General features: G+C 54.0%; 1 protein-coding gene across 3 annotated transcripts in view; it reads left to right on the top strand.

Moving 5' to 3' along the window:
- Positions 1–969: 969 nt before the first annotated feature.
- The window catches only part of GRHL3 (grainyhead like transcription factor 3), a 35,257-nt gene continuing 11,530 nt past the window's right edge, over positions 970–24,696 (top strand). The window contains exons 1-2 of one of the 3 annotated variants that reach the window (XM_077189663.1): positions 970–1,095; positions 23,965–24,151. In XM_077189663.1, the coding sequence (XP_077045778.1) occupies positions 23,984–24,151 (168 nt within the window). In that variant the 5' untranslated portion in view covers positions 970–1,095; positions 23,965–23,983. Of the gene's footprint in view, positions 1,096–15,231; positions 15,570–23,964; positions 24,152–24,696 lie in introns of those variants that run through there. The other 2 variants (XM_054648344.2, XM_077189662.1) reach the window with 2 other exon arrangements.

Genomic DNA, 24,696 nt, shown 5'->3' with positions numbered 1-24,696 from the left:
ATTAACCATACACTGAAATTAATTACTAGGAAGAAAAACGATGGCTGTGTTGAGGCATCCACGAGAGGGAGAGCAGAGATTCCCTCTGTGGCACTTTCCTCTCTTGCCATTTCTCTGATTCCAGGAGGTCCCAGTGAATGCTGGGGTGACAGCTGGATGTATTTCCCTGCTGTAATCCATTCCCCTCTGCAGCCCCATCTCCAAACAACAAGGCAGGAGACAAGAACTGCTCAGGCAGCCCTAATCCAGCCCATCAGGGCAGAGAGCTCTGAACTGGCCTGACAGGAATGATGAGCGACAGAGCTGGGGCCCTGCAGGGAAAGCTGGGCCCAAAAACCACCCAAGCCCTCTGGATGCCCGTGGCTCTGGGGCTGCTGGAAGTGTTCTGGGGCACAAGAGCTTGTGGGGTTCTGGAGTCCTCATGCCTGGGGTTTAATCTGTTTATTGTGGGGGAGCCTGTGCCTGAGACCTCGTTAGAATGGGATTTGGTCTGGATGTGGGAATTCACTCAAAGCATTCAGGAAAAGGGATTCATCCCACAGGTAAATGTGGAAAGCACTGAGCAGGAACAAGGCTACTTCCAGGATAATTTTTGGCCTCAATTTTATGCATTTTTTTTAGTGTGGACTGATAAAATCTGATGACTCTTGTCCAGATTTTATCATCAAAAGCAGGGGAGAGTCAGAGCATTCTGTGAAAAGAGCAGAGTCACCCTCAGGACCAGAGCAGCAGAAGACACTTGGCATTCAAAGCACAAAAATGCAAATTCAGGTATTCAGGGATTAATAACTGATCAGCTACAAACAGGGAATGTTTAATTTGGAGACAACAAAAGCAGGGAAGGGCCTGGGAGTGCTTTGGGCATCTCTGAGCTCTGGCAGGGGGAAAAGACACTTTTCAGAGGAAGGACAATTGTGATGTAATGAATTTGAAGTGAATTTAAGATGACCCTGACTGATTTTTCTGCCCACCACAGATGAAACGTTCTGGAGACACCCAGCAAACCTCCTGCCCTCCCTGTGTCAGTTGATGGGGAGGGCTCAGGAGGAAGAGGAGCCCAGATCCAGCCACAGATCCAGTCTTCAAGCACCAAAGGTGGGAATTTAAAATCAGTCCCACAGCCAGGGGCTTGTCCAGTGCAGGACCTTTGTCTTTTACCTGGTATTTCCATGGATGGTGAAACTCTTGCAGAATGTACCCAGCCACTTGAGCAATGCTGTGAATGGGAGGAAAAATTCCTCCCTTGCCACCAGCTCGTGCCCTCAAGCAGGAGCTTTCATGACCCCCATTCTCCCCTTGGGTTACAGGACTGCCAGTGTTATTTGCAGCTGTAAAACTTTCCAGCTCCAGTTTGAAACCCAAATGTTGTTGTTTGTCTCAGTCTCCTTCCTGCAGCTGCAAATTCCTGTGCCCTGGACACAGCTCCCCATAGGAGCCCACCCTGTCAGGAAACACTGTGGAAACTGTGGGATCAATTTAGCCTGATTTGTTCTTTGGGTCTAGATTTTGTATTCCTTTCCAGTAAATAAGGCTGAGAACTCCCTTCCAGCTGAGGGGTTTGCAAGGGTCTGGAGAGAAGCACGTGGAATCTTTTTATTCCAAAAAAAAATATTATGGAAAGCCAGAGCACCCAGGAGGATGCCCAGGAGTGGCTGCTGTGGTAGCAGAGGGAAGTACAAGCAGCTTGTGGAATGTGCTGTGAGCCAGGGTGGCAGCCAGTGAGGCAGGGAGGCTGTGAGTGACTCTGGAGCAGATATTTCTGTGGGGCAATCCACCCAGAAGGGAAAGGAGCAGCATGGGAAAAGGAGGAGATCCAGGGTTTGCTGCCCTGAGTTTCTGCATCCACAGGGACTGGAGCTGCTGCAGGCCCCAGCAGTTTCTGTGTGTGCTCTGCTGGGTGCTGGATTTGGGGAAGCACCAGGCTGGGAAGGGGCTCTACACTGAGTAAAGGAGGGTCCTCAGTGGCCTGGGATGGGGACAAAAGTTGGGAATTCCTGCTGGAGAGAGGCAGGGCCCTGCTGAGGCACTGCCACACCTGCCAGCCCTGCTGGTACAGCTCCACAGGCTCTCAGGGGCTGCTTTAGTGGAGATTTTTCTTTTTTCCTGGTCCTGCTTTTGTCTTTTTTGTGCCCTGCTCCCGTCCTGGCAGTGAGGCACAGGGTGGGATTGCAGCTTTGCTGGCAGGGAAAGCCCTGCTGGGTTCACTGACTCTCCAAAAGCAAATCCTGGCAGGGCTGCAGGGGCAGAGGATGCACAATGGTGTGAGCAGGGATGGGTCCAGCAGTGCTGGGCTGCCCTCACCCTGCAGCCAGACACCTCTGGCACCTCCCAGGACAGGCAGGTGACTCCCAGAGCCCAGCTGGAGGCCGGGGATGTTTCTCCCTGCTTGGTTCTCCCACCTTTGCCGTGGCAGGGGGGTCCCTGAAGCAAACCAGACCAAACCTGGCCCTGGCTGTCCCCTGAAAACTCCGGTTCAGTGTCAGGAGGTGCTCTGGGAGCAGAGGAACCAGAGCTGCTGCTGGGGGTGTGGAAGAGGCTCAGGCTCTGCCCCTCAGTGCCAGGAGCACAAACAGAAATCCCCAGTGTGATGTTTTTACTTTCATCAGGGCTCTCCAGATGTGGAGGGCCCCTCTCAGATGCTGGGCAGCGATAACTCGGAACATGTAAATAAACCCATCGCTGCAGAGATGCCGGCTCCGATTGGGGCTGGAAGCTGCAGCACTCGGAGCTCTCATTTCCACCATCAGATGGGGAAGGTCGGGAACAAAGGCTGCAGCTGCCTGCCCCACAGACTGACTCCGAGATCTACAGATTCCCTCTGCCCCGAGGTGCTGCGGGCTTTAATCTGCAGCTCCACGGAGATGCTCCACGCCATTAGCGCCTCTGCTCGTTACTCCCTCTCGCTCCATTCTTCCCCAAAGCCCTCCAGACAAAAGGGGAGACGTTTCAAGCTCCGTTTTCCGTGGCAGTTTTACCCCGCCTCTCCTTTCTCCCCGGCTCTGAGAATCTCCCAGATTTGTTTGTGGTTTTCATTTTTCACAGGAAGTTCAGACTTTCCTTTCCCATATTAGGAACGTCTGTAATTCCGTCTCCTACACATCCCTTTTTGCCATCCTTCAAAAACATTTCCTCCACACCTTTGTGCATCCCAGCCCCAGCTGGTTATGATCTCGTTCCCCCACTGGGTGGCTGCTCATGTGTTTATTTGCAAAACTGGATGGAGGTCTTTTAAGAGGAAGATATTTTCATTTAATTTCCAGCTGTCCTTGCTCCAAAGAGAGGCAGAAGCTTTGCAGAAGGAAGATCTGAGGATTTTCCCCCCCAGTCCCAGCCACAATCTGCAATCAGGAGTTGTTATCTTGGCTCTGCTGCTCTCTCAGCTGGGACTCTGTTTTCCCAGTTATCAATAGAATCAAGAATTGATAAATATCCCAGGGATGCTGCAATCTTTGATTAGGTAGAGCATTTCCAATCTGCAGCTCTCTGAGGCAGAGCTTTTATTGCCCAGAGAAAAATTATTCTGAAGGAAGCCCTGGCTCTTCCCAAGAGAGGAGGAATAGAGGGATGGGGATCAATTCCTTGAACCACAGACTCCCAGGGGGTTTGCCTGGCTTCTGCAGGGGGTAACTGGGAAAGGGAAGGTTCTTGTCAGTTGGCTTGAACTGGTTTTATAGAGAAGAATGGAAAATTTAGAGAGCTCTTCATCTAAGAGAGGTTGCAAACTCCTGATGGCTGGAAATGGGTCAGCATTGGGGTGGAAGAAGTCAACAAAGACTTGCTGCAACTTTCATGTCAGTTCCTTTGTGACTGTACCCCTGTGGGGTGTTCAGGGATGGGTCAGCTCCCGAGAATAATCCTGGAACTGGTGAATTTTAAGGAGCCCTGATTTTAATTCATATAGTTTAGTTTCTGTGGTTTACATCAAAAGACACCAAAATGCTGGGAAAACCTCTGGAGCAGCCACACCTCAGTTTTGAGCAGGGCAGTTCATTCACACTCCTCCCGAGCTCTTCCTTTTAAGCTGTAGTAATTGTTTTAATAAACAAAACAGTTTTCTTTCCAGAGCATTCTGCCCTTCTAGCTGCCAATCCCTTGCTGTGTCTCCCTATGCTATGATTCCTTTTGTTTTTCCTTCCTCTGACTTAGTTTTTAGGTTTTTATTGAGTTTGAGATGGTTTTTTTGGGAGTCCAGTCCTTTCTCAGAGACATTCACTGCTCTCAGCTCTCCAAATCCTTCACCTGGACATCAAACAGGGCAGGGAGCTCTAAAAATGGGGAATTGCTGCCTCCTTACCCACTCTGCATGCACAAATTGACATTTCTATGTGCAAGGGCAGCTTCTTGGATATGTAACTGCTTAGGTGTATATTTAATTTCTCTTTCAGACACTCCACCAGTTCTTTCTGACACTCTCACTTGCTGCAAATTAGGATCAGTGTAATTAAACTGCATCTTCAGTGAAAACTGCTGTGAACAGGGAGAGAATCGGGTTTATTGCTGTCTCTTGTTCTGAGGTCGTTGACTTTGCTGCATATTTGGGATTTTTGCTGTTCCCAGTGTAGGAAATCCCTGCCCAAAGCCACCCCCAGTGGGGCAGCAGGAAGGTGCCACCAGCAGAGCCCCGCGTGGTGCTGACGAGTGAATTCCAGATGGAGCTTGGAGAAGTGATGATTAATTTCCAGCAGTCCCAGAGAGGAAATTATCCTCGTTAAATCAATCCGGGCGAATTTCAGCCCTTGCATAAAAGGCAGCCTAATTGCCGTGGTGAATGGAGGATGAAGTGCAGGACAGTGACAGGAAGTTCACACACGCCTGGCGCTGTCATTAGCGATTGCACAAGGGCTGAAATGTTTACTCACCCGGCCAATAACATGTTTGTGCTGCCTCTTTATTTGGTTTTTTTGACCTTTAATTGCAGCGGGAAGGGGGAAACCTCCATCCTCGGAGCCGGCTCTGTCCCGGGTCCCTGTCAGGTGCTCAGCCCCGATTCCCTGGAGCAGAGCCCCGGCTCTGTCTCGGTGCTGGGAACACCGAGTGGGGTTTGTTGTTATTTCCATTTTGTGTGGCACCAATCCCGGCCGGCAGCTGGCATGGGGCTGGAGATGCTTCTTCCCAAGGTGCAGCTTTCCCTGAGCCTTTCCCAGTGAGACATTGAACCCTTTGGCTGTGCTGGCGATTTACCAACACCGCGCTCATCGGAGCTCAGCGAGAACAGCCCAGGAATGAGGCAGGGAGTGCTGGGATGCTCCGGGACCCAGCGGGCTGGGGCATGGAGGGGAACAAAGGGGGGGCCGCTGGCCCTCCCTGCTGGGGACAGCGCCCTCGGGGTCTCTGCTGGGTGTTCCTTCAGGCTGGGTGAAGCTTTTCCATCCCCTCTGTCCGGGCAGGAGTGGCCACTGTCCCTCCCCACTGGGGACAGCGCCCTCGGGGTCTCTGCTGGGTGTTCCTTCAGGCTGGGTGAAGCTTTTCCATCCCCTCTGTCCCAGCGGGGGTGGCCACTGTCCCTTCTCACTGGGGACAGCACCCTCGGGGTCTCTGTAGAGATCATTCAGGCTGGATGAAGATTTTCCATCCCCCTCTGTCCCAGGGATTTGTCAGTGTCCAGGCTGAGTGCTGAGGGTTGTGTGTGGTCCCTGTCCCTTTATGGGACTTGGGTAAACACCCGTGGCTTTGTTAAGTTCTGAATAGGAAAGCTAGCCCCAAATTAGAGCTAATGTGAGGTCATTTAACCCTTATGGGAGGTCTTTTGAGAAATCATAATAGAGCCAGGCAGGAGTCACTCACAGAGCCCTGCAAGATTGACAGAGTGCACCATTATCGTGCTCAGACGAGGTCAAAAATGCAAATACTCGAGAAAAACTTTTCTTGGGCTGATTATTCCCAAACAGGTGCTGCTCCCAGATCCCCGTGCAAAGGCCACAGGCTCCCTGTGTTATTCCTACAGGAGAATTAAAAGTGAATTGGAGTGTGCTGAGACCTGTCCAAGCAGAGATTTCCCTGGCACAATGAAGCCAGGGCAGCTCTTCCTCCTTTCCTTGTCCAGCCCTGGAAACAAGAGCTGTAATTGCCATGGACAAGAAGGGTGTGGGGCTGGGCTGGGAGCTCTGAGGGGCTGCAGACACTGCTGTGCTCCTTCCCTGGGCAGGGACATTCCCCAGCCTGCCTGGCTCCTGGGCAGGGGAGCAGAGCTGCTCCTCATTTCATTGGGGGGATTTGATTATGAGCAGAATCCACCCTGGGTGAAAGCTGAGGTGATTTTTGGGATTAAGTCACCTTTAGGAAGGAATTGTGAGGGTGATAGGCCCTGGCACAGGGTGCCCAGAGAAGCTGTCCTGGGTCCCTGGCAGTGCCCAAGGCCAGGCTGGAGCACCTGGGATAGTGGGAGGTGTCCCTGCCCTGAGAGTGCTGGGAAGAGAAGCCATGAGAGAATGGAGCACCCATGGGGTCAGAGGAGATGGAGATCAATCAACCCAGACCCCTGGAGCCCTCAGCTGTGCACCAGCAAGGGAACAACACAGCCTTACCCAGCTGCCTCCCTCCAATATTAAACCCATTTAACGCTTCTCTATCATTTCAATTCATGCTTTGAACCCCAAAGTCAGGAGGGAAGCCTTGTCCCCTCTTTCCTGGTGAAAAACCTGGCTGTTCCTCCCTGAGTGCCGGGGAGCTCCCTCATTCCAGCCTTCCCAGGAGCATTCTCCAGGCTGCTGTTGAGAAATCCCTTCCTGCCAAGCAGGACCGGAAGCTCCGGATCCCTTCCCATCTGCAAAGGCAATCAGACAAAATGCCAAGCCCAGGGGGCAAAATTTCAGTCTTGGTGCCAGTCTTGCTTATTACATCTCTGGGTTCTGCAGCCTGCTAGACTTTCATCATATAATTTATTTGCCTCTCAACATCCCTGCAGTTATTAAAAGCGCCGTGCTCGGAGCTGCCACCCAGGCTTTCCCTAATTGGTACATCTGCCTCTCGGGCCACTCTGGGGCTGTTTTACAGCCTCCCCTGGGGCCACAATCCCATCTGGGCTCCTGGTAGCCAGGGGGGCTGCCCAGGGTCGCTGGGGCTGGGAGATCACAGGGCCAAGGATCAGATAGGATCAGATAGTGCAGGGATGGGCTCTGGAGCAATGTCAGCCAAGTGTCACCCTCGGGTCAAGGGGAGAGCCCCGGGCACCCCCAGCTGCCACTGCCAGGGGCACTGTGTCCTTGTGTGGGAGGGAAGGACCATCCCCACTGCAGAACCCCCTGCACTGCCCTGTCTGGCCTGGTCTGCACTGAAGGGCCAGGCTGGGCTCCCCAGAGAGCCTCTCACGGGGTGGATTCAGCAGCTGGGAGCAAGGAAAGCTCCTCAGGTCGTGCTGTGTTCCCATCCCTGCTCCTGGGCAAGGTTTGCCATCCATCCCATCCCTGGAATGCAAAGGCACTGCAGACCTAGGGCAGGGAATGTCCCATTCCTGAGCACCTTCAGGTGCAGGGACACCAGTGGAGACACAGGCAAGGCCAGGTGGGAGCCTCAGGTCTCATTTCTCTCACCTTTTATTCAAGAATGGATAAAATACATTGAAATTCTTACAGCAAGGCTTTCAGCAACCATCTGGCATCCTTTATCTGGGCCTGGTCTCCAACTTTGCCTCTCCACTGAGCTCTGAAGGGGGCTATGCTGTCCTGGCTCAGACTCAGATTAGATTTTTCTAATTTATCCTAAAATGATTTCATTCTATGCTGAAAATCAGAGCAGCTTTCACTGGCAGTGATTAATCCTAAAGCTGCTGTAGGAGCTCACAGGAAAAGGTCTCACTGTCAAAGCCATAAATCCTCCAGGTTCAGGTGAAATCTGAGCTTCCTTTTGTGCCTTTTTAGGACTCAGCTGTGCTTGGGTTTTGGCCAGGAGCACCAGTTCCTGCTGCAGCAGAGACACAGTTTGTGCTGCTGCAGCCTCATTTGTTTGATCTAGCTTCAAACTGGGGTGGAAATGCATTGCTAAAAGTCACATCTCCCCCAGTGGTTTGCGTGGGTGAGGAGACACCCAGGGTAGGCAAATTCTCCAAGACTCACATGAAATGATCCCAGTAGGGTCAGGGCTGTGAATCCATGAGAGCCCCGGGGGTGGCTCCTGTCCTGGGGCTCCCTGTGGGACTGCCCAAACAGGCCTGGCCCCAGAGCAGGCTCAGAGGGGCTGCAGGCAGAGCCAGGCTCAGGGACACGGAGCGAGGGCAGTCTGGGGCTGCTGGTCCCACTGCAGGGCCTGGCACACAGCCCATGGCAGCAGATCCTCAAACTCCACAGGGACAGCACCTTGGGAAGGGCTGGAGCTGGGCCAGGAGAGCTCTAGGTTGGATTTTAGGGATTTTAGCACTGCCAGGGAATGGGCACAGCCCCAGGAGTGTTTGGACAGCACTGCAGGGTGGGATTGCTGCAGGGCCAGGGGTTGGGCTCTGATCCTTCATCCCTTCCAGCTTGGGATATTCCATCATTTTATCCTCCCTGAACATCACTGGTGCAGATAAATCAGGTTTTCCATTCCCAGTGGTCCCATTTGGCCATCAGTGGGACTTTTGCAGGGCCATAAAACTGTGGGGAAAACACAACAGTGTCAGCTCAGGAGGGAGCTGTTCTCAGATCACAGAGTAAAAGAGAATTGATTGATTTATTTAACAAAGCCCAGGCAGCAGTTGGTTTTGTAAGAGGCATGTGCTTCTTGCAGGAGACATTTTCTCAGAGGAAGGAAAATCCCCAGGCCCCGAGGCCAGCAGCTCCCATGTGCTCCCTGCCACCCAGGACATTCTTGGTGCATCTCTGGAAATGTTGCAAAATACCTGTTATTTTTCCACTCCATGGGATAACTGGTACCTTGCAGTGAACTTTCTCTTAATCCCACAACAACAGCCTGCCCCAAGAAGCAAATTCCAGCCCTGCAGAGGCCAAAAAAACTAAATTTACCTTCTGGATTTGCTGTGCAGGAAAGCTCCCGGCTTGTACATTTGACCTACATGCTGGGCAAGCCAAAAACAACCCAGTAAGTTCCTACAAGCTTGGGTTAGATTTGTTATCTGGGCAGGTGATGCACTGATAGGATTTGGGTTTGGGTTTCATCTCAAATGGGAAGATTTCTCCCTGTAGGTGTTGGGTGAAGCAGCAGGAGAGGTGCAGTGAGGCAGGGTTGAGAGGGTCTTTATTTGGGATCAAATGTGACACACAGGTGCCAGTGGGGATGCTGAGCTTGCCCACCAGCACAGGGTGGAGCAGATTCCTGGGGGTGTCTGGGGGTATCTGGGGGTATCTGGGGCTCCTTCCCTCCTCCAGAGCCTGGGGAGGAGCTCTGGGAGGGAGGAGGTTTGGGGCACAGGTGCTGGGGCAGTTCCAGCTCTGGCAGGAGCCAGGAGGGCACAGCCTGGGTTCCCTGCAGGTTTTGGGGCACAGAGGGCACAGCCTGGGCTCCCTGCAGCTGCTGGGGCACAGAGGGCACAGCCAGGGTTCCCTGCAGGTTTTGGGGCACAGAGGGCACAGCCAGGGTTCCCTGCAGCTGCTGGGGCACAGCCTGGGTTCCTGCAGGTTTTGGGGCACAGCCTGGGTTCCCTGCAGGTTTTGGGGCACAGCCCAGGTTCCCTGCAGGTTTTGGGGCACAGAGGGCACAGCCAGGGTTCCCTGCAGGTTTTGGGGCACAGGTGGCAGCAGAGATGGGCTCAGGGGTGGCACTGGGGGTCACAGCTCCTGCAGGGCTGCATGGGGATGGAGGGGGCTGCAGGGGCTCCAAAGTCACTCCCTGATCAATCTTTGCAGCCAGAGCCACTGGCTCCTGGTGCTGTCCCCTGCAGCAGCTCCCTTGAACCAGGAGACAAAACCCAAAAGTTTCCCCATTCTCCAGCCCAGAACTGTTCATTTTAACTGTTGATTTTTACAGGAGGTTTCAGCCCTGCTGGCTCTGCTTGGGCCTTGCTGCATCACCCCCATTCTGTCCCTGCAGGATTTTGGGGAGGACAAAGCTGGAGCCTCTGGGGGGGAAGGAGCAGCACCAGCACTGGGATGTTCCCAAGAGGGAAATCCAATCCCCCTGGGCCTGGAGAGAGCTGAGAGCTCCAAGGGGCTGGAGCTTGTCCCACACGGTCCAGGAGCTGGGGCTGTGTTCCCTGAGGGTCCCAGCACAGACTCAGCCAGGCCCTTTGGCCTTTCCAGGTTTCTCCCTGGGAAGGAGATTCAGTTCCCAGCCCCTGCCCAGCCTCTCTGCCTTTGCCTTCTCATCTGAACGCTTCAAGAGCAGGGGGTGGCTGCTCCAAACCAGGCCTGGCATCCAAGCATGGAATCCCAGTTCCAGGGACAATTTCAGAGTCAAATCAAGATTGTGGAGCCAACTCCTTCCTCTTCTCTGTAAGTAATCAGGTCCCACAGCTGTTTTCTCAAGCTGTTGTGGGAAAGTCAGCTCTGCAAAGTGCTGAGGCAGAGAAAAGCAGGGTGAGTGCTGCTGTGTGCCCATTCTGGCCACCCCAAAACATCCCCTGGTCCAGTATCCCATGAGTGATTCAGATGAGTAATGACAGGTGTAGAGCTGAAGTGAGAAATAATTAAAATTTGCAGTGCTTTGATGAGTCCAGTACTGACCAGCACAGCACTAATGTGTCCTGAGCCCTGGTTCTGCCTGGAAACCACAAGCCAGGTCCTTGCTAGGTGGAGGATTGGCTTGAAAATTGCTTCACTTTGTGGGGTGTGTGAGGGAGTTATTTTCCTTTCTGTCTCTTCATTCCTGAGCCTGTAGAAATTGGGGTTTGGAGTGTTTTGCAACGATCCTGAAGGACAGAGATTTTTGTGTAGAGAACACTTTCACATGATGGGATGATTACAGGAAGCCATTTGCTTGAAGAGGCAACTAAATAAACTAATAACAGCAAGTATCAGCAGATTTGAGATGAAACCAGGGAGGCTGGCAGGGCTGAGATGTTATTAGTTCCAGATGTTGCTCACAGATAAATATCTCTGGCCTGAGCTTTTCTAATTACTGACAGAAACTGAGCTGTCACATAAAGATGCCTCTGAAGGCTCCCTGAGCACATCCATTACAGTCCAGGGAGGACTGATATCCATTCATATTTCCTTTTTTTTTTTTTCATTTCTTACTCGGGAATTTGCTGAATGAAATTCCATTTCTGTGCTGTGCTCAGATTTTGGGTGAGAGGAGCAGACACAGGAGCCTGAACCCCAGCCCAGCTGTGCTGCTGGGATCTGCCACACTCCTGATAAGGGAAATTTATTCTGAGCAGCCCAGGACACCTCTGCCAGGGCCATTTCCATATCTCTGCTCAGCCAGGGCTGATTAAAGAGGAGTGGAGTCAACTGAGGTACCTGAGCCCAAGCTCATCTGTGCTGCAGAGTCACTGCCTGACATCAGATAATTCCTCAGGGGAGGCAGCTTTGATCAGGCTGCAGCACTGGGGGAAATGCTGGGGAGCAATCCCTGGTGTTTTGCATCTGGTCCATTTTCAAAACTGTTTTCATGCTGGGAAGTTTCTCTCGGGGAGGAATGGCAGCACTGAGGAAGTGTGGGCCCAGCCCTGGGCCCTTCCTGGTGCTGCTGGCACAGGGATCACTGGGGGGGATCCAGCTCTGGGTCCCTTCCAGGAGGAAATGTGTGCTGGGAGTTGCAGGTGGGAGGGAAGCCCTGTGAGCTGGGCATGTGCTCCCTGCTGGGGTTAGAAAACAAAGTTTCCTTGGAGCCAGGCTGAAATTCCTGTTAAAAGGGACAGTTCTGTGTGAAACCCTCCCTGGCTCCTTCCTTCCTTCCCTGTGCATATTTGGAGCTGAACATCACAGGAAGCCTGGCCTGGAATGGGGAACATCCTTGTGGCATCTCCAGGCAGTTCAGTTCCCTCCCCTGGCAGACTGAGCTGGGCTGGGCTCTCCCACCCTTGGGGCTGACAGCTCTCAGGTCAGCTCTGGGGAGCAGGGACAGAAAAGTGAAGCTTCTTCCAGCAGGAGAAGGTGGCTGGGCTGGGGTCATGTTTGTTTGTTTAACTGGAGCTGCCTGCCCTGCAGCCCCTGAGCTGGGTCAGTTGTTTGCAACCCAAACTTGTTACTGAGTGAGAACTGGTAGAACTCGCTGAGGACAACAGGAATTTTCCTAAAGCCCCCTGGGCTACAACAGATAATAACAAACTGGCCTGACTCTATTAAAAAGACATTTAAGCATCAGGTCACATTGTTTAGTGGTACTGGGATGCAGCAGAGCCAGCTGGATTCCCAGGAATGCTGCAGACAGGGGCTGGAAAACTGGTGGGAAAGGGCCAGTGAGGGGTTCATCCCTCTTGATTTCTCCAGGAGGCCAAAACCTCCTTTTCCTTTCCCTCTTTACTCCTTGTGGAGCTCTGCTGTGCCTGTCCTGTGCAAACAGAGGGGAGGGCAGCATTGCCAGGCTGAGCCTTGCAGCCCAAGGAAGTTTCTGTTCCTCTTTTTGTTCTCCCTTCTCTGGGAAAAGGCTCTGGAAGACACAGGGAGAGATGATGTGGTTTGGATGTCAAAGGAGTGAATGGCACAAGGTGTGTTTTTTGCTGGAAAAGCATCTGAAGCAGCCCCATCTCACTTTAGCCTGCTCCAGGCTGCTTCCTCTTGTTGTGTATTAATTGCTGAAGTGTTTTAATAACCCTTGGTCAAAGACAACTGCAATTCCTGGCACATCACAGGACAGCTGGGAAGGATGTTTGACAGCTGTCAGTGGGAAAAGCTGTGTATCCTAAAGGGATTAGAGTCCTTGCTTTGAAGTTCCTTACAAGTTACACAGCAGAGAAGCCAGACTGGGAACAGGGAGTGTGGAAGAGCTCAGGTGAGGTCACCCCACAGATGGGAGGCAGAAACAGGAGCATTGGGGTGTCAGGGCCACAGGGCCACGCTCCCCTGGCTGAGTGAAACACCCAGGGCTGGCCCTGCAGGGCTGGGGACCCTCTGGTGATGCTGAACCCATCCTGGAGCTGCTGCTGTGTCCCTCACAAAACACAGCTCATCCCAGGCTGCCTGGATGTTGAAAGAGGGTTTAACAAGCCAAACACAAGAGCAGCCCTGTTGCCTTAGAGAGGGTGTAGCTGTGAGCAAAATTTGGCCCTCTCTTTTAGACTTTGCAGTTTGTCTTGACTGCTGCATGCTTTATTTTTAGAGCATCATAAAAGGCTTTTGTTCCAGGGTATATTTAACAGGGGAGTGGAGGGGAAGTGGGAGGGTTTTGTTCACAGAGAATGTATCTCTTGGTCTCTTTCTTCTATCCCACCCCCTCACCAGATACTCTTGGAGGGTGGAGTATAAATGAAAAAAAAAAAAAAAAAAGAAAGAAAAAGGAGAGAAAATAATAATTAGAAATCCCGAAATCATAGTCAAAGGGATTGTCTGGGCGTCCAGGCCTGGAGGCCTCCGAGGCGCCACCAAAGTCCCATTATCACAAAAAAGACACAAAAGGTGCCCAAAGGATGGAAGGGGCAGGACAGGGGTGGTCCTGTCTGGCAGGAGCAGGGCCCAGGGACACATCCCAGCCTCCCTGCAGGCTGGCACTGGGCCTTTGCCAGCAGAGCAGCAGGGGCTGAGGGTTTGTGCTGCTCCTGTGCCCTGTCCTGGGGGAGCCACAGCACCATCCCTGCTGCCCTGCAAGGGCTGGGCCTGACAGCCTGAGCCAAACCCAGGTGGCCCAGGACACCTTCCCCTGGGACAGAAGCTGGCCCTGCTCAGCTCTGCCAGACACATTTCTGTCTCCTTTTTCTTTGTCAGGGCTTTTCCCTGCAGAGGTCAGAGCCCTGTCCTTCCCCTGCCTGCTCTGGCTCTGGCAGCGTTTTCTCCTCCTTCACTTTTGTTGCTGGAGTCTGTAAAGGTTGGAAGAGACTCAGAAATCCCCCGAGGGGATGTTGCAGCTCTGCAATAACCAGAGCCAGTGAAATCCTCTCTGCCTGGATGGGGTAAAGGACAAGGACTCAGAGCTGCCACTGCGGGCACCATGAACTCGGCAGGGCTTCATTAATTGGAGATAAAATCAGAGTATTGATCAACTGCTGCCACAACTGCACAGATCAGTGCTGTCCTTGGCCTGACAGGACACAGCCCTGCCTGTGGCAGGGGGCTGGCACTGGATCATCTTTGAGGTCCTTTCAGCCCAGCCACTCCAGGGTTCTCCACGGGTTCTCTCAGCTTTGGCTGTTGCTGTCCCTGCTCCTGGTGCTCTCCAGAATCCCCAGTGGAGCCTGCACTGCTCCAGCCCCTTGGTTTTCATTCCCAGAGCAGCCTTTGGATCCAGGCAGGCAGGAGCCCAGCATGGCCACTGCTCATCCTGCACCAGCAGCCAGGGAGGTGTTGGAGGCTGTTGTACCCAAATTAAAGAGCTCTGTGCTCACAGAGCCTGTGTGGACACGACTCCTGCCTGCCCTGTGTCCCCAGGGACAGCCACACTCAGAGCTGGGTGCCATCCCCAGAGCTGGGTGCCATCCCCAGAGCTGGGTGCCATCCCCAGAGCCGTGCAGGGCTGAGCTGAGCGGGGCAGGCAGGAGTGAGACACGGTGGATGGGGGGGTGAGAACGAGGGGTGGAAGCTTTTCTTTTTCCCTTTGTTTTAAGGCTTGTATCAACTTGCCTGGCAAAATCCTCTCCTGCCTTCCAAGCCCAGTCACCGTGAGTCACGGCTGAGCCCATCCTCTGCTCCTCATTGCAACACGGATGACAGAAACCATCCAGCAAGAGGGCTTGAATCCCTGATGAGTTTTGTTCTATTGCACAAACCTTTCCCCGGGTGCAGGGGAGTTGCTGCAGAGGTGTTGCCTGGGTGGGATTCCTGCAGCCCCTTCCCAAAGCCCCCAAACAGAGAAAGGTTATCCCACAGGTTAGCCCTGCTCCTGCCAGACCCAGAGCACCGAGCCAGGATATTTAGGGAATGACCTGGTACCTAAAGTTAGGGGGGTTAAGGTTCATGTTTTAAGAGGGAGGGGGAAAAAAAAGCTCCTTGTGGTTCTGGAGTGAGCGGCTGAGAGGGGGTGAGGAGAGGCAGGAAAGGGTTTTCCTGTCAGTACAACTACCACGGAGAAATGAGAGGAAACTTTCTCCTTCCCTAACTCATTCCTTTATAAATTCATGTATTTTGAGTGTATTTATATATAAAGAAACAGCGAAGGACGAACCAGCCCCCGGCTCCATAGAAATGACAGCTCCTTGGCACGGCAGGCATGGAACCCATCCACAAACTGAAACTCATTATCCCCGAGATGCATCCCCGATCCCGCCCCTTTCTCCTCTCGCCGGGGGCTTTCCCTGGCGGCCGGCAGGGACAGGGTTACACTGCACCTGTCTGGGTGTACCTGTCCCAGGGCACCTGTCCCGGCAGCCAATCCCGGCACGGCCGCCCCACCTGTGCGAGCGCTGCCATAAATCAAACACCTGGCAGGGAATGTCCGTGTGAGCAGCCGACAGAGCCAGCGCTGCCGAGCCCTCACCGCGGCGATGTCCAATGAGCTGGAGTAAGTGCGAGCCTTTCTCCCTTCTCCTCTGCCTCGGTGCCCCGGGAGCTGGATAAGTGTGAGCCCTTTCCCCTTCTCTGCTTTGGGGAAATGCCCAATGAGCTGCAGTAAGTGGAGCCTTTTTCCCTTCTCTGTTTTGGTGAAATTTCCCATGAGCTGCTGTAAACGGAGCTTTTTTCCCCTCTCCCCTTTTCTCGCTGCCGGGGCTGGAGGAGATTCCCGGGCTGCTCCTCTGCCTGCCCAGCTGTTGGTGAAGCGGTACAGAACGGGATGGGAACATTTCCCTGATTTTCTGTCGCCGCCTGAGCTGGTGCTGTCCTGGGGAGGAATCGCTTCTCAGGAACCAATCACTCCTTTTCACCAGGGGCTTGTTAAAAACCACGATCCTCGTTAGTTTTTTATCCCCATCTAAAACTGACACATGGGGTTTCTGTCTAAAGAGAATCTGCTCTGCCTCTGCCCAACAAAATCTAACAGCAGCTACAGGAATCTGGTTTCATTTCATATCTATTTATTTGAGAAAATACCTCCCAAAGTATTTACCAGGCTCTAGTTTCTAGGGTTGTTGTGTGTTGTTTTTGTTGAGGGGTTTATGATTTTTTTTTTTGTTTGTTTGGGTGCAGGTTTTTTTTTTTCCTTTGGGTTTTTTGTTTGTTTTGGGGTTTGGTTCTTGGGTGTTTTTTGCTGTTTGTTTGGGTTTTTTTTTTTTGTTAAGTAAATGGATTCACACTACGACCCTGTCAAAGAATTTAATCTTTTAAATCAGAAAAAGCTTTTAACACCTATCGATCCCGTATAACTCCCGTTTCTAATTTTGGCACCTCCGAAACATTGTGGAGTTTTGGCTGCCGATGGTATCCGCAGAGCACCTCGTGCCTCGCACCTCTGAAATAAAGGGCAGCAAGTGTCGGCTTGGCTGCCAGGGTGCGGGGACGGCCGCAGAGCGGGGGATGAAGCGGCTGAATGTATTTTAGTCAGGGCTAAACGCCAGCCCAGCCCAGAGCCCTGCGTGAAGGATCTGTGTGTAAAACATTCATCGAGAAAGAGAAATTACAAATATCTGTGTAGAGATCCGCTGCTTCCAAGGTGTTTTTTGGGAGAAACCCGCGTGTGTTTACGAGCCTGCCAGAGCTGCTGTGTCAGCCCATCTCCTCCTAATTAAGAACCCCGAAAAGGCACGGCAGTAATTATTATTTTATGTAAATCGCGGGATCAATGTGCTCGGATCCATTCAGAATCTGTCACTGAAATTTTCGCTTTCGGAAGTGTTTGGGTCATTTAGAACCGGCGCTCTTTAGGTTTGAGAGGGAGGACGCGTTTGGCTCTGGGGAGTGCGATTGATGGATTTATCGCTAATTAGGGCCGGGAATTACACGGCTGCTGCCTCTGCCCTGCCAGGGCTGTTAACCCTGAGCCTGCGGGGCAGGGGAGAGCCCCGGGGCTCCGTGCGAGCCTTTCCCACAAACGATCCTTGGGGAGGATCTGAGATCTCGGGAATTCCGCTTTATTTCAGGGCTGGATCCCTCGGGAGGAGCGGCAGCCCCGAGCCCAGCCCGGGCCCGAGCTGCTCGCCCAAAGCTCCGCAGGGAATTCCCTGCAATGGGAATTCCGCAGGACCAGAGGAGCAGGGGAAGGCTCAGCCCCGGTTTGCTCGGGGGCAGGAGCTGAGAAGAGGCTGCTAAAGCCCCTCCGGGAGCTGAGGGGCTCCGAGGAGCTGCGAATTTGGGGATAATGGCCAGGGAGCGGTGGCCGTGCCCCGGGCACAGCTGCCCAGATGTGCAGGAGCTGTGATACCTCCTCCATTTCCTCGCTCAAAATGCCATGGCCGGGATGGTCCCTTCCCACCTCTCCCTTTGGGACTTAAAATTCCCAGAGAGAGCTGGGAAGGGAGCAGCGGGGCATGGGAGGGGGAGATGTTTTGCCTGTTATAAAATATTCTAACTGCTGATTTCCATAGTCCTCTAAACTGAACCTGTGTCTAACTCTGCCTGCGTGGGCTGGAAGGAGTTAACCAGGAGTTACTCCCAGTTGTGGTTTTGTGGTCGAAACCATGATCGCCAGAAGCAAATTTTTGTCATGCATAAGGTGTGTTATTAAAACTTGAGTTATGCTCCTGGTGAATGAAAAGTTAAAGCCCTTTTATAAAATCCTGGCAGCAAAGCACACAAGGGATAACCGTGCTGGAGCAAGGGAGGCTGGCTCAGATTCTTTTTTTTTTTTAAGTTATGTAAAGAGAAAAAGAGATTTGTAAATTAAAGAAACAACAATCAAATACCTGCTATGCAATTCCCAACAAAGGAGTAAAGCCCTCTGAATAAACTGCAGACTCAAAGCAGGAGTGAATCAACATTTGCACAGGATCTCTGCTTTGATGCTTTGGGTCACATTTGGGGCTGATTGGTCCATGGGAATGGTTCCAGGGAAATTTGCAGAATAAAGAGCTCCTGGAGGAGGATCTGCTCTGCCTTGGTTCTGGCTGGGGTTTGAATTGTTGATCAGTGTAACACATCCATCCAAACATGCACTTGTACCTGGATTGCACCTGCCAGCCCTTGGGAGCAGCTGATTGGCAGGGACAGGGATCCTGGGCTTGTGTGAGGAGGAGAAAGGCAGCAGCTGAGGAATGGGAATCACTTGGACTCATTATTGAACATGTGATTGGATGCCATTGCTCACAGCCAAGTTCCCAAGGCTTGGAGGGCCAGAAATATGGAAGAGATGGGGAAGAAATTCCTCCCTGGCACAGGTGCCAGAGCAGCTGTGGCTGCCCCTGCATCCCTGGCAGTGCCCAGGGCCAGGCTGGGCAGGGCTGGGGGTAACCTGGCACGGTGGGAAGTGTCCCTGCCATGGCCTGGATGGTCCCTTCCACCCCAAACCACTGCAGGCTCTGAAGGTTCATTTCCTGTCCCTTTAGGTGCCAGGGCTGTTCTGGCTCTGGGTGTGGCTGATCCAGAGCCACCCCTGTCCCCAGCCTGCTCACACTGAGAGCCCCGGGGCAGCTGGCACTGCCCCCTGCCCCTGCTCTGCACCCCTCCTGTCCTGCCATGCCCTGCCTGGGCTCTCTGAGCTCTGCAGGAAGGTCTGGTGTCATGGGGTCAATCAGGTTGGTTTGGCAGAACCTGAAAACCTGAATCAGGTTGGTTTGGCAGAGCCCTTGTCTGAAGCTCCCTGTGCTGGGGTTGGTTTTGTGTGGAACAGCCAAGGAGCAGCTGCTGCTCCTGTGCTGCCAGGACCCTGCCCCAGGGCACAGGGACACCTGTGCTGCCCCTTGGAGCTGAGATTGCCCAGGTCCCTCCAGGGTGGGCACAGGGGGAGCCCACCCTGGCTGTGCCTCTGCAGGGCCCTGGAGCCGCTGGCAGAGCCTGGGGCAGGGCAGGAGCAGCTGCTCCATGTGAGGCTCCTGTCAAGTGTCCTGCCCTGGCACAGCTTCCTGGAGCCTCTTGGGCAACAGGATCCACCTGTGGCACCCTGAGCAGGGCCCCAGCCCCGTGCCAGGCAGGGAGGGATCAGCACAGCCCTGGCTGGGGGACCCCACTGTGCTGAGGCTGAGCAGAGCTGTGAGGCTGAGATCCCCAATCCCTGCTCTCCCTGTCTCTCTGCTGCCTTGGAAACCTGGGACATCCCCAGGTGTCCCTGCAGCAGCCTCTGGCAGGATGTGCTGAGGGAAGCAGGGACCCCTGAGTAAAGCTGGGCTTTGTTCTCAGCACAGACAACCCATAATAGCTGATTACTGGCTTAAAAATCCACATTATGTGAAGAGCAGTAAAAAAGAAACAAATTTCATTGCAGAAGTTTGTGTATTATGGTTTCCATTGGTGGGTTTTAAATCCACATCTTGTAAAATGGTGTTTTTTAAAATTTTATTTAAAAGTCATGGCTGTTGGAGTTAGAGAAGATACAAAAATTACCTGTGAAATCTCCCTTTTGGTGGGTGAAGCCCTGGGAGCCTCAGTGCCAAGTGTGGGGTTTGTGTCCAGGAGTAGCTGTACATAAAGTGTCTGTGTCTGTCCACAGTGAAACAGGAATGAGAGTGGAGTTTACAGCAATGTTTCAGAAGTGGGGGCAGATGCTCAGGGCCTGCTTTTGTGTCTCCCTTTGAAGTCAGGTATCCCTGAAACTCAGGACACCCCAAAACGGAGCCATCTGACATCAGAAATTGCTCTGGGAAAAGCCAGCCCTAATTCCTGAGCTGCAGAGGGATTCTGTGCTGGGGTTTGTCCTGTGGGGCAGGGGAGGCACTAAAGCAGGGATGGGGTGGGTGGATCCCTCCAGGGTGATGTTCTGGGGTGGGGCACAACCCCAAATGTCACAGCCTGGGTTGTCCCAGGCTGCAGAGGCAGAACAGCCCAGGGCTGCTGAGATTCTCAGCAGAGCTTCAGGGCTGGTTCTGCTCTCTCACCTTTGCTGAACAGCCCAGGATGAGGCATTTCAGAGCCAGTCCTGTCCCCTGAGCTGCAAAAGCAGGAGTTGGGCTGGGTGAGAAGGGACAAATGTGGAGCTGCTTTGAGGTTTCCTGGTAGGTGCCAGGAGGGCCAGGGGAGGGGATCCCAGGTTTGTCTGGCTCAGCCTGCAGAGCCCCCCTGGATCTGCTGGGGGGATCAGTGCCCAGCCCACCCCACCAGGGACTCCCCTCTGAGCATCCAGGGGGCCCTGTGGGGATCAGGAGCCATTTCCCAAAGCTGTTCCCGTGTTCCCTTTCCTTCCCCTGCCAGGCAGGCACATCCTGCAGGGTCCCCTGTGCTGGGCCAGGCTGGGGAGGGTCCTGGACCCCCCTGTGCCCCTGGGTCCAGGGAAGGAGAAGCTCCTGCCCTGCTGGGCATCCTCAGCTGGCTGAGCTGAGCTAACCCTGGCCTGAGGTGCTGCTGAAAGGCCCCTGCACAAACCCAGGGACAGAGCCCACATTGTTCTCCAGCTGCCAGAGAAAATATCCCAGGAAATGTCCCGTGGGCAGAGCAGGTCAGGGGCCAGGGGCCAGAGCCTGGGCTGTGGGGTGACACCGTGTTGTGCTTGGCACCCCAGCAGTGTTTTCCATCCTTGGGCTGTGTTTGTTGTGTTTCTTTCTGTGGTTTTTTTTCCTGGTTCTGTCTCTGTTTGGATTTTTGCTGGCTGTGTGAGTGGGCTGCTGACAATGCCCTCACTGCTGGCTGTGCTGTCACTTTGTCTTCAGGTGTGCTTGTTTATTAAACCTGCAAAGGAATTACAGAATCCCAGCTCAGAGGAGAGGTTTGGCTTCAGCCCTGAGGGCACCTGGTGGGATTCTGTCCTCCCTGGCAGGGGTTTGCAGGCCACAGTCCCTGCCAGGGAGAGCTGCTGGCCCTGCCCTGAGCTCCTGACAAGGGCTTGGGCAGCACCAGGGCCCTTTCAGGAGGGAGGAGAGGGCAGTGCCCAGGCCCAGAGCTGATGGAGCCCCCACAGGAGCTGCCTGGGGCACCCCTGAGCTCCTCAGGGCTGGGGGCTCTGTCCTGTGCCTCCCCAGGGGCTCAGTGTGATCGGCTCTGCAGCCACCAGCATCTGGCAGGGCCAGGGCTTAGGCTGGGCTTAATCAGGGGCAGTGGGGAGAACAAAGGCAGCAGCACCAGCCTCCCACAGCCACAGGAGGAGTTCAAGGGCTCTGTCCTGCTTGGCTTCTGTCCCCAGCTGGACCCTTTGGGCATGTTCTCCTTTCCAGCAGAGCCCTCAGTGTTTATCCATCACCAGGAGAAATTGGGGAAACAGAGCTGGGGTGGGCTGGAGCGGGAGAGGGGCCGGGATCACCTTGTGCCACACTCCCGAGTGTTTGGAAACAAACACTCTGCTCCCTGCCCCAAACCCTGCTCTGCACATGGCCCCAGCGTGCACAGAGGGCAGGAGGGAGGTGCTGCTCCCACGTTTGTGTTTCCCTGGCCTGGAAAGGAGCTCTGGCCTTGCCAAGCACAGCAGGGAGCTTGGAATGGGCAAACAGGGCCTGGCCACGGGCAGGGGCATCACAGGCAGGAGGAAAGTAAAGTTCAGCTGTGTTTGGATGTGGATTTGGGTGACTTTCCTGGCGTGTTTGGATCTGGATTTGGGTCTCTTCCCTGCAGCTGTGCCTCCCAGGGGTTGCTGATGGGATCTGTGTGTCCTGTAGGTCCTGGTGTCAGAAAGGTGCCTTGGACTTGTCCCCACACCTGCTAATCTGCTCAGATCACCTGTGCTCAGCCCCTGGGGAGCTGTGGTGACCTTTGGGAGCAGGCTCAGAGCAGGGCTGGTCTCAGGACCAGTGGATGGGGTGGGTGTTCCCTCAGTCCCTCAGGGTGGGTTCTGAGGGGCTCCAGCCACACATCCCAGGGACTCTGGGACAGGAGCAAGGTGGGATCAAGGTGCAATTCCTGTCACCCAGGGCAGTTCCAGTGCATGGAGCAGCTGCTCTGCCTCTCCAGGCCCCTGTGTGTCCTGAGCTCTGCTGTCCTGAGCTCTGCTGTCCTGAGCTCTGCTGTCCTGCTGTCCTGAGCTCTGCTGTCCTGAACTCTGCTGTCCTGCTGTCCTGAACTCTGCTGTCCTGCTGTCCTGAGCTCTGCTCTCCTGCTGTCCCACTGCTGCCAGGAGCACCAGGGGCTCTGTGTGCCCACGCTGGGCTCTCCCCAGCTCAGGACACTTTGCCTTTGCTCTCTCCAGGCTGGGGCAGGGCAGGTGTCCCCGGGTGCCTTTTCCAGGCTTCTCCCAGCAGAGCTGAGGGGCAGGAGGGAGCAATCACACACGGAATGCTTTCGTTGGGGGAGGATAAATCTCCCCGGGAATCTGGGAGGTGTTTTGAAGCTCCCGGGTGCTTTGTTGCTCCATCCTGCCCCGTGTGTTTACCTGTGCCGGTTCCCAGGTCGGCCCGAGCTCTGCCGCTGTCCCTGGGGAGCTGCGGATCCTGCCCGGGCAGGGGAGCAGAGCCTGAGTCAGTGCCGGGGCAGGAGCAGGAGGAGGAGGAGGAGGAGGGGGAGGAAGGCTGCGTGAGAAGCGCTGAAGACAACGAAAGTGCCCGGGCACGGCTGGGCCGGGAGCGGGGCCCGCTACGCCCGGGGGCGCTGCCAGCCCAGCCCTGCCCAGCACGGAGCCCGGGGTGCAGGGAGAGCAGAGGACCCTGAAGGAAAAGGTGACAGGGACAGCAGGAACAGCCCTCGGTGGCCTCATGGAGAAAATCAGCTGTAATTCCTGAACTGCAGAGTAATTCCGTGCTGTCATTTGTTTTGTTAGGCAGGGGAGGCACCAGAGCAGGAGTCTGAGCCAAGGAGAGCTCGGGAGCCTGAGCCTGGAGCATCCCGAGCCTTCCCTGCAGGTTCAATGGGAATTTGTGCAGGTGGCAGAGCAACCATGGGGAGCTTCAGGGATGCCAGGTTCCTCCCAAGAGGAATTATTGTTCTCTGAATGATTCACTTAAAAATCTACACCAGAACTTATTTTAAACACGTGGAGAGTGGCTTAATGAAAACAACATATTCCTTATAAAAATGCCATTCAACTGCAGCATTCATTGCTGTAACTCCTGAAGTTTCCTTTGCCTTTCCATGAGCAAACATCAGGTGATGGCATGGTTCAACTCCAGTCAGCTCTTGGCAACTTTGGGGATTTTTCAAACCTTTCTTCTAATAAAACCCAGTCTTGCCCTTCCTGGACTTTGAGGAAAGGGGAATTTTTGTCCCCAGAGATGTTTTATGGTGAATGGTGTGAGCTGTGGTGGTGGCAGCAGGTGCAGGGGACAGGAAGGTGTGACAGGAGCAGGGCCAGTGGCTCAGCCTCTGTGGATGTGCTGGGATTCCCTCAAAGGTTGGACTCAGAGATCTCTGGGGTCTTTTCCAACCTAAACAATTCCAGGATTCCATGGTTCCAACCTCCCAGGGAATGCACAGAGGCACTGCTGGCAGGGCTTGCTGCAGGAAAAGGAAAGATGACCAATGTTTGGGCAATTAAGTGTCTGACAGTTTATTAACATAAGATGGAGAGGCCTGGAGAAAGTGCCAGAAGTGAGGACAGGCAGGGCATTATTTTGGTGTGTTGCTTCTCACGTAGTCCCATGAGCCTCACCTCAGTCAGGAATTTTTTAGTGGAAGGGAGGGGGTTGTGATCTGCCTGTCTGCTTCCCTCTGAGCAAAATCAGCTACAAATGATTGGGAAAAAATAATTTAAAACCATGGATTACAGCAAAGGAAAACAATGAGGTTTGGTTGCATCTGGGCACTGAGTGCCTGTGTCTGACTGTGGGCTGTGCTGGCCTGGAGCTCCACATCCAAGGGAAAATTGTTCCCTGCTCCCTGTTCAGTGTGCAGCAGCCTGGATGGGGCTGCAGGAAGGAGCAGCTGAGGGGCTTTGCCTCCCTGGGGAGGCCCTGGCCTGGCTTTGTGCCCAGCTGCAGCAGCAGAGGGGGTGATCCCAAAGGCTCTGGGAGCTCAGGACCAGGAGAGGATCCCTCCCCCATCCCACAGAGCCCTCGGGAAGCCCCTCCTGTGTTCATGGAAAGCTCTGGGGGAAAAGCTCCTCGCTCATTCCTGGTGCCCCCAGTTTCAGATCCGTGCGCCTGATGAAGAATGACACCATGAACTTCCAGAAATTCCCCTACACCAGCGAGGATGAGGCCTGGAAAACCTACCTGGAGAACCCCCTGACTGCAGCCACCAAGGCCATGATGAGGGTGAACGGGGACGACGACAGCGTGGCCGCCCTCAGCCTCCTCTACGACTACTACATGGTGGGTGCCCTGGGCTGGGCAAAACTGGGCAAAACTGGGGCAAAACTGGGGCAAAGCTGGGTAAAACTGGGGCAAAGCTGGGCAAAACCGGGGTAAAACTGGGGCAAAACTGGGCAAAAGAGGTGTAGAATATGTGTCAAACATGTACCACCTTAGGAGGGGACCCCTCTACTGAGCTCTCCCATCTCCTGAGCCTTCCAGTCGTTTCTCCAACACCACACAGTGCCAGCAGTGTCCCCAGAGGTAAACTGAGGCACAAACCAGCACTTGGAGGGAGTCCAGAACATGTGGAAAAGCTGAACCCAGGGCCTTGAGTCTGGATTTGTACCCATGAGGGCTTTGAGAGCTGTTGAGCTGGAGCAGCCCTGCAGACCCCACCAGTTTTATTCTCCCAGTGCTGCTGGAGGATGGAGCTTTGGGAAATGTTGCTCTGATTGGAGGCAATACCAGTGATGTCCCCACTCACCTGGGGGCCTTTACAGTCCTGCCCAGAAGAAGCTGCTGTGCTTGTCCAGGGTTATTTGGGAGCCCAGGGCAGAGCCCAG

The sequence above is a fragment of the Agelaius phoeniceus genome, chromosome 22, assembly GCF_051311805.1.
Source record: "Agelaius phoeniceus isolate bAgePho1 chromosome 22, bAgePho1.hap1, whole genome shotgun sequence".
In the NCBI taxonomy this organism is placed as follows: Eukaryota; Metazoa; Chordata; class Aves; order Passeriformes; family Icteridae; genus Agelaius; species Agelaius phoeniceus.
Note: the sequence above shows the minus strand (reverse complement) of the source record. Positions and strands in the feature narration are given on the sequence as shown.